The sequence below is a fragment of the Diachasma alloeum genome, unplaced genomic scaffold (assembly GCF_001412515.2).
Source record: "Diachasma alloeum isolate Michigan unplaced genomic scaffold, Dall2.0 Dall_scaffold_01216, whole genome shotgun sequence".
Lineage (NCBI taxonomy): Eukaryota > Metazoa > Arthropoda > Insecta > Hymenoptera > Braconidae > Diachasma > Diachasma alloeum.
In genome coordinates, this window is record NW_021681325.1 from 64,165 (window position 1) to 73,790 (window position 9,626).

Below are 9,626 nucleotides of genomic sequence, written 5' to 3' on the forward strand. Positions count from 1 at the left end.
GGTGGTGCTTGGATGACTGCATTTGCATCACTGTTTCCACGTATCAGAATAAGTTCATCCTTAGCATTTACAATGATTCTTCCATAGTCCTCAGCAAAACCCAATAACATACTCAACGGTATCGAAAAGTCAAAATAGCCATTATCATCCATAATTGTTGATTCATTATCCTCGAGAATCCAACTTGAATTCTCCAAAAGAGCAGCTTGACCCGGAGTTTGTGATACAAAATTCTTCATAAGTGTTGTGATACCAATATTTTTGTTTCTATCAATCACAACGGCGTTCAATTCATAGCGAATTTCTTCGAATAGGTGAAGAATTGTGCAATTCACTAGTTTCGTATGCGTTACAACTCCTCCATCAACTTTCGTCAAGCGTCCATGTATATGCAATGAACTCTTACTCGGCAGGAGGCATAAATCTTGATGCTGAACGGCGATGCGAATTTCATCGTTGTTATTGAATGTTGCCGATGCGAAAGGTTGATGTGCATGAATCTCATAGTGGGCGATAGATTCATCAAAGACGATGGGCTTTTGAATTTTCAGGATCTCCTCCATGGTTTAAGGTGGCAGATAACAATGCAACAACAGAGAAAACTACGAATTTTCTTTTTCACTGATTTTTTTTTCTTTTTTTTGGACTTTGAGCCCTAAACTTTTGAGGAATTTTAGATTCCGCGGTGTTAACGTTTTGAGAGGTCGTTGATGACTACTTGGAATTGAGAATGGTGATTCACTTTTATAACGACCACCAGACTTGGTATTGAAAATGATACCCATATTAGGCTTTGATGTGTAATCTAATTGTTATAACCTCTTCTCTGAAATTTACCAATTGACCTTCTTGATCAAGAATTTTCATTTGAAGATGATCTATTGCCTGTACAGCGATCGGAAGGTAAATGATATTCGATGCCACTTCGATGATGTTATATCCTGGTGGCACAGTCGGGAAGAATTCATGTATGGTGTGTACTCGTTGTTCATTGATGTATGCTCCAGTAGTTACACTCAACTCGTAGTGAATTGACATTGAGAATCGTCACTGGCGAGTCAGATTCGTGACTGATATGAGGTGGAAGAATACTTTGTGTGAAACCTAATAACCGTCCAATTGAATCTTCTGGAAGAAAATTTATCGGGTGACTGCACTTGATTATACTCTTCAGTGTTATTGTTGGGTTTAAGGCTGATATTTATGTTATAATCAGCGAGCTTCTCAACTAAGACATTTTCAATGTCTTTAATTTCGTAGCTTCCTGTGGGTATTTCAGTAACTCTATCGGCCACATAAAACTTGTTATTCCCAATGTCAATATTAGGGATGGAATTGAACGTTAATAGTTCAGCCAATCCTAGAGTATAATTTTTCCATGGTGATAATTCAATTGGAGGAAAATAATGAGCTTCTAACATCGAAGAGGTGCCGGATAATGTCAATGTGAAAGAGTCACTCATCGCAGTTGATATCCGACTGATGCTTACAGAGTAACGTATTTAGATTTTATATTATTTCTCCGTTGAGAAATTTCAAACACAGATGTCCACACACTACTGTATCATAATCTTGATATCATTCATGATTATATTTCACAATGCTACCAACACCGAAGTAATCTAGCAAATCTTGAAGTGGACAAAGGTTACCAAAACTATCAAAATAGATGATTTCATCTTTCCGTTTCTTATATGCGACCCAATGCGTTCCAAGTCCATCCTTATCATCAAGATTGACAATGCCTGATTCATATTTGTGGGATTCTCATAACCTTGGCGTATTTCATCAGGTCGGCATCGGTGAGAGCTCGGTGTGGTAGCTTTATGCGTTTTTTAAGTGAAGACCCAAGCCTTTCTTGTAGGGTTACAAGTACAATCTCTTGCCTAATGCGATGGACTCCATTGTTTGATTATGTCTCATACTCTCCTGAAGAGCTTTCTTAGCTGCATTGGCGTCGTTGATGGCTTTTGCAATACCTGCTGCCCCACCAGCTAGAGCTCCGGTGGCACTCAAGCTTGCAAACGGTGGTATCAAGAAGGGTATTACACCTCCAATTTTGGTGGGCACAGGTAGAACACGAGGTAATCGCACTTGCTTTTTGCCACCAATCTTTTTCACTTCGGCGCGTGCGCCTTTGAGCGCTGTTTTGATAGCGTCAGTTCCTGGATACATAGAAGTTTTGGCAGCTTGTAGAATTTGTCGTACGGCTCTTTTTTTCTTTTTTCCACATCCACCACCACTACGTTTTCCTCTCTTTTTCTTCTTCTTAACCCCTCTACTTGGTTTTATCCCCATGCCTAGGGAAGGTTTTGCTTTCATAGTGTTAGCTACACCCCAAGCGGCAGCTTTCTTACCAAGACCTGCGTCTTTCGATAAGACTCGTTTTCAGGCCTTTTCCGTGAGAACTTTATCTGCTTCGTGTCGTGCAGTGAGGTTATCTCGATTTTTTGAGTAAGTTATGTCGTGTTCTCTGCAGGCAGCGTCAAGTGGATTAATGCCAGGGTCACCTCGTTTCAATCGCTTCAGTAGCTTTGTACCAAGACCACAATATTGATATCCAGGTATATGTAATTCCACAGGAAGTTTATTGATGATATTGTTCACTAAACCTTTACCTCGACGCCTTCTCTTACGTTTGTACACATCCATATCCAAATGAGAACTGACTAGTTATACAATAAATAGCGTGTATTTATAGGTTGCTGTGTCAGTCACTGGTAGACCATAGAGGGGTATAGAACTTCGTGGTTCGTTATACTCTTATTGACGATTATAGGCTTTGAGGATCGGGCAGTTGTGATCATTATCCAACGTCAACGGCTACCGAATGAATGCCACAGATATCTATAAATCGCCAGTATTTATAATCCTCGAATCAGTCATTAACCATGAAGTTGAAGAAGCAAAACATTCAGCTACCAATAATGAATTTCGATGAATTGGTACAAAAGAAGAAAAGTGCGAAAAAGCGCCATGGACCTCTATTACCTAGCAGTGTACGTGCAGTTATTTGTGGGCCTTCCAATTGTGGGAAGACAAACGCTCTACTGACACTCATAGTCCATCCTAACGGTTTGAGATTTGAGAATATCTATGTATACTGAAAATCTCTTAATCAACTCAAATACCAGTTACTTGAACGTCTGCTCTCTCCTGTTAAGGGAATAGGCTATTTTCCATTCAGTGAGCATGATGAAGTCATTAAACTAGAAGATGCTCGACCAAATTCTATCATGATTTTCGATGATATAGCTTGTGAAAAACAGGATAATGTGCGAGCATCCTTCTGTATGGGACGACATAGAGAAGTCGACAGGTTCTATCTTTGCCAAACGTACGCTCACGTACCCAAACATTTAGTGCGGGATAATACTAATTTTCTTATACTCTTTCGTCAAGATGATATGAATTTGAGACATATTTATGAGGATCATGTAAATACCGATATGTCATTTACTGAGTTCAAGGATCTATGCGCCAAGTGTTGGAATGAAGGCAAATACAGTTTCATTGTGATTGATAAAGACAGTGAAATTCATGAGGGCCGATATTGAAAGGGATTCGATAGTTTCATAAAGAAATAAATATTCACAATTCGAAGAAAATGAGAGTAGTTGTAGCCTGACTGTACAAGTGTCAATATGCAGAGCGAAAATTTCAAAAAGGAAACAAATATCTTGCAGAATATTACTCAAGCGAGTGATGCTATTCGTCGCAAGCATAAAATGATAAAATTGGGTAGAGAGACCACTGAGAAAGCTATGAGTGAAGTGCTTAAGCCAGTGATAACTCCTCTCGAGAAATTGGTAGACCAATCAGTAACGAAAGAATCTTCACATGGAAGGAAGAAAGAGAAGGAAACAACTAGTACTTCTATACGAATGAAGAAGGAGGATAACGATGACGACTTTGGTGACTCTTCTGAATATCAAACTCTACAAGATCTCCAATTGGACTTAGAAGAACCAAATTCAAGCACTCCCATGAAGAAGATCTCACCAATAAAACCTATAACTTCAACTGATCCTATTTCATCAAGTACGCTGGAATCTTCTGTAGCTCCACAAAAGCTTTTTCAAACGTATTTGGATCGCTATAATAAAGATCGTGAAGATCCCGTTTTGGATACAAAATTTGGCGTTCGTTTCGTGAAAGACGGTATGAAGATAGGTGAATCTTTAGTCACATTTCATGGCAATTCAACGACCCTCAAGGATAAGGAATATACATTGACTTCAGGTTTGATTGAATTGATCTTTAAAAAATCACCTGACATGAGTCTCATAACCGAAACCGATAAACATACTTACGGTAATATTATACGGAGTACGAATGCACATCGACTGTACTATAAACCAGATGGAGCTTTCGACCAAGTAATATTAAAAAATATCATACCATCATTGAAGATCTCATCAAACCTAAAAAAAATGGAACAGCTCTCCCTCATCATATGATTGCTTCAGTAAAACCTAGAAACATGGACTATGTGTACTGGGATGATCCCAATGAACTGGTGGATAGACTGCGACTACTAATGGCATCACAGTCAGCTGGGAACTTGAGTCACACAAATGAAATTATGGCAATAATGGAAGAGTTGCGTGAAGCTGGGATCATTTATTAGACTGCACAGATGAGAATTTATCATTTCAAACATGAGTGTTGACGTATTCGGACGGCAATTGAGCAGTACCCGAAGTACTGTAAAGGCTTCTGATAGTCGTGGTCCCCCAGGAGAAGGATTTAAAGTTACTTCTGATGGACAATATGATATGGATCATCGCAGACTGTGTAATCTAGCCGATTCTGTGGAAGAAAATGACGCAGTCTCCTTAAAAATAATGCGCAATATGATAAAAGTAGAGATGCGTCTTATATATAATGTTACTGGACCAATGGCTGGTAGACTTGATGGGATCGATACCATGATCCAATCATTCCAAGAGAATTTTCGAGAAACTATGAGACAAAGACGTGTTAGTGAGGAGGAAGTACAAGAACATTTGAATGATCATTCCAAGCTCATTAATCAGTTGAGTGATGAGGTGACAATACTGAAGGAATCTGTTGCATGTGAGATCAAATCAATAGTCGATGGTATTCATTCAATCATAACGGATCAATTGAAAAGAATACAAGGCGCAAGATTTCAAGATTTGGCGTTGCGTAATTCTGAAGTAATCAGTAATTTAGATGAACGTTTGATTGCATTCGAAAATGGACAAAAAGGCAGTAGTAGTAGAAGAGCTTCATAGACCACTTCGAAGGAATTATCCACGTCGGCATGTTGATATGCGTGGAGTGGATGAGAACTGGCAAGCAGATCTTGTTGATATGACGGCCTATTCCCGCGAAAACAAAGGCTACAAATATCTTCTAACAGTCATCGATATATTTTCAAAATATGTCTGGGCTGTGCCAACTAAAACTAAGTATGGGAAAGATGTGACAAATGCTATGGAGTCTGTACTGAAACAAGGTCGTATTCCAAAGAAATTACATGTGGATCGTGGCAAAGAATTTTACAACAGAGAGTTCAAAAAGCTCATGAAAGATTATGGGATTACCATGTATTCAACCTTTAGTAACCTCAAAGCTTCCATTTGTGAGCGATTCAATCGTACACTCAAAGAAAAAATGTGGAAGCAATTCAGTTTACAAGGAACATACGAGTGGATTCCCATAGTTATGACTTTAGTTCAATCCATGAAAAGTACCTTTTACGTCATGTTTATAGGAAACTGAAAGCTCATAACACAACGAAAATTAAGTTCAAAGTTGGAGATAAGGTACGCGTCAGCAAGTACAAGAATATTTTTGAGAAGGGCTATACACTCAACTGGACAACGGAGATATTCACAAGAAATGAAGTTGTGAATACCAATCCTGTAACCTATAAACTCATTGATTATGAAAATCAACCAATTGAAGGTGGATTCTATCAAGAGGAACTGACAAAAGTGATATATCCTGATGTTTATCTCATAGAAAAAGTACTTCGGAGACGTGGAAATAAAGTTTTCGTCAAGTGGTTGGGCTTCGATAATGCTCACAATAGTTGGATCAATGACGATGATTTGTGATTTTTGTAAAAATGTACTTCTGTTATTGAGAAATAAAAACTTGATTTTGTAACGAGATTTTCTCGTTACGGGTTGAAATCCCCTTAAAAAGATACGTGAACTCTAAAATTGAGACATGAGGCGACATCTAGAGGCGGCTGAAGAAAGCCGCGACTAGATGAACTGAGCGACAAACCGATGAAAGACCTAAGGCATAGCGGTTATGGGTGAAACCGCGACCCCTGGAGGTCTGGAGGACGTTACTAGACTATCGCTATTTTGGAATTCGCCCAGCATGTGCTAGGGGAAAAGGGGCCGACGTACAGGCTGTCCAACTGGGCGATTCCATAGGCTATGTCAGAGTAGACTAGGGACCAACGGCCAGGTGAGAGGACTGGTGCCCCCGGGATCCCGTCGGGTTGATTGGTGGGGATAGGGTAACGGAATGACCTATCGTCGCTGAGATATCCAGACTAGGGGGAGAAGGCCCTAGTAAGATTCTGAGTTAGTCGAACGCGGACGCTCGAGCGGGGAAGTCGAAAGGATTTCTCCGAGATATACTGTGGTGTTGGCTTGAAAGATGGCCACGGGAATGGTGGGCGAATAGCTCAGCGCAGCCAGGTGCATAACTGATGGTAGCGAGCGTAGGGGGATGCTCCTGCATCCCCCACAAACGGGAAAAGAGTTATTTCGGAACTCTTAGTGACGACTTTGTTGTTTCCGGCGTTATCCGGCTCGGCGAAACAAATGTCGTGCACATGGGCCCGTGGGTCTGGAGTAGAGATCGTCCTCCTGTCGACCCGACCATGTGCCGACATTCGAGTACCCGGAGACGGTGACGTGCGATGACCGAAGCGGTAACTGGTGGCCGAGAGTGTGGGTGGTCGTGAAGTGGGTAACAGGGTTCCACTTTGGTCGGATCAGCCTCTCGGCGTCCCAGGCTCTGAGGAGTCCCGGCTGATTCGCATTTAATTCTGAAAACCCTCCCGAGTCGAAATACTCGGGAGGCGAAAGCCTACTGAGAGAGTGAAAAACCCTCCAGGATGAGAGTAAATTCACTTTACATGGATGATTAGGCCGTGAGGCTTAATATCCAGCCTGAAATAGTGGCTGGTGACGTTTGGCATAAGATACTCCTGGTGGACCTCGCCCACTCTACCGTGTCACACTGATGCTAGCTGGGCAACCCTTTGCCCGGCCACAGAAGTCCTCTGAGTGGACGAGTTTGCCTCAGAGGCCGGTTTTCGTCGAACCTCCCGTGAAGGTTCGGCTGGCGCCCGACTATTGAGCGATAGAGACGGCTAAAAAGTAGTTTGGATTTTTCCTGGGTGAACAACCCGGGAAAATATCCTTACAATTTTTTATTACATATAAATTACACTTTTATTTATTGAAATAACTATATGGTACAGTATCAGTTAGATTTGTACAAATTATTCTCTTATCACCCTGCCAAGTTAAAGCTAATTTCCTTTGATGTACAGTATGTACCTCATGTTTTTTACTTCTAATTAAATATTGCGATTTCACAAAATCCTCACAATTGAAAAGACAATCTTTATAATCATTGAAAGTAATAGTTTTCAAAGTGGACCTTTTCACACCTTTTGCACGCTTCTTTTCTGTTATATTTTCATGAATTTTGAAAGTATACAATTTAGCACGTAAACCAATGAATTCACTCATTATCTTTCTATTACATTCATCTTTCATGACGCCCAATTTCTTCTTATTTACAAGTGGAATTCCATATATATTATTAGCAGGATAATCAGATGTATCAAATCTATCAATATTATGTTGAATACACTCGTATATATCAGGAACTTTGAATTCATACAAAAGGCTATCTGTATCAGTGTACATTAGTTTTGCTTTGTCACCGAATTTCTTTTTTACATAATCACAATGGAAATCATAAATGAATATTTTCGATAAATCCAAAATGGAAAACCCGACATAGATTGGTTTGTTGAAGTACATTTGAGTACGACTCAATTGAATAATTACCAAATTCTCATCGTTATCAAAAACAGTACAACTGGAAATTTGGTAAAGCAATCAGAGCCCTAGCAAAGTACCTTCCATCCCATCTCGTAACTAACTTGACATCTTTTTGTTTTCGTACATTTTCTATGGTTTTTCCAAAGATCTAATAATTCATCAATTTGAAAAAATTCTTCTCGAATTCATTACTAGATTGTTTCCTCAATTCTGTATTCAAATCTATGTACGGTTTTAATCACTGTGCTTGATTAAATCTCAATGCGCAATGAATCCTCACCAATTTTAGTCCTAATTCCATACACTGTTTTAAATTCTTATAATGGATGATGTAATTTTTTTTTGGTAATAGAGTAGTAATTAGTTTCGAAATTTTTTTATTTGGAGGCTCAAAATGTTCTGGACAAAGTGGTAAATTTTTGTGCAACTCAAAGAGTCCTTCAGGATAATCTAAGTCAACTTCAAAGATATACCCTTTGTTTGAGTCATTGGGAATATTGATAACATCAATCATCGATGGATCTACCCATTCAAAGCAACCATACGGTAAGTATTGTGACATGGCTGCACCGTACAAATTGTTCACATCAAGATCATTCAGCTACACCTCCTCGGATACCTTTTTCAATGAATAAATGCATTTCAATATCTGTAAGAAGCTCAAGAGTAACCCCTGTACATTTGAGCATAGCGTCAAATACCGATCTCGGCGCTGTATAATAATGTAAAGGATCAAGTTTGTAAACAGAAAGACAATTTTTTCTGAAATTTTGAAAAATATCAGACAAAAGTAACACATCTGTTTTCAGATATAAATCTGAATATTCGCCCAATGATTTCATATTGAAATTATTCTATACTTTTTTCGCATGCGCATATTCCTCACTAGATATATCCTCATCATTTAGTTTTTAATAGAATTTGTCTCTTGATGGAAGTTGTGGTTCATTAAACTTATCCCAACAATCTATGTACTCATATGGAAATACTCCTTTTCTCATCAAGAGTTGGAATTTTTCCAAATCATTTCCACAATATTTTCGTGTAATGCATTTATCATCATCATTCAAATAAGATGCTAACTTCTCTAAATTACTCGCCATAAACCGAAAAGAATCGATGAACCGTAAATTCACTCTAGTTCCATGAACTTGTTTCGTGAATGCTATGTATTTTTCTTTGTTTATTGGTAATAAGTGGATCGATCCTGGAAATTTCACGGCCAATGATTTGATTAAAAAGTGTGAATCATAACCAGAAAGATTATGGGAAACAATTGGTATTGTATGAGAGTTTTGATAATTCAAATTACATGCTGGATGTGCGGGACCTCTATATTTCCCTGTGAAATGACAGTGGTCACGATGTTTACCATCAGTCTCAGTGAATGGTTTTTCGGAAATGTGACATACTTGTGCTCTGGTGTAATCTAAAACTTGTTCAGGTGTAAGCGGTTCCATCGGCACGTTCATATTTAAACAATTTTCGACTTCATAGGCAATTCTTTCTAATTCGTTCATGAACCAATCAATACAATCTGAACCTCGTTTCATC

The 9,626-nt window shown here is 39.0% G+C and overlaps 1 protein-coding gene across 1 annotated transcript; it reads left to right on the forward strand.

Annotated features, from left to right (window-relative positions):
- The first annotated feature begins 5,298 nt into the window (after positions 1 to 5,298).
- Positions 5,299 to 6,089, forward strand: LOC107046139. Its single transcript, XM_015268663.1, has 2 exons — positions 5,299 to 5,576; positions 5,744 to 6,089. Exons 1-2 carry the CDS (start codon positions 5,299 to 5,301, stop codon positions 6,087 to 6,089), a joined length of 624 nt encoding a protein of 207 aa, XP_015124149.1.
- Positions 6,090 to 9,626: the final 3,537 nt, after the last annotated feature.

What these genes read in the sequence shown, in the direction of transcription:
- LOC107046139 (XM_015268663.1), top strand. Translation starts at nt 5,299, where the DNA reads ATGCGTGGAGTGGATGAGAACTGGCAAGCAGATCTTGTTGATATGACG. An exon ending in AAAGATTATGGGATTACCAT is followed by an intron (nt 5,577 to 5,743) that starts GTATTCAACCTT and finishes TCATGTTTATAG; the next exon opens with GAAACTGAAAGCTCATAACA.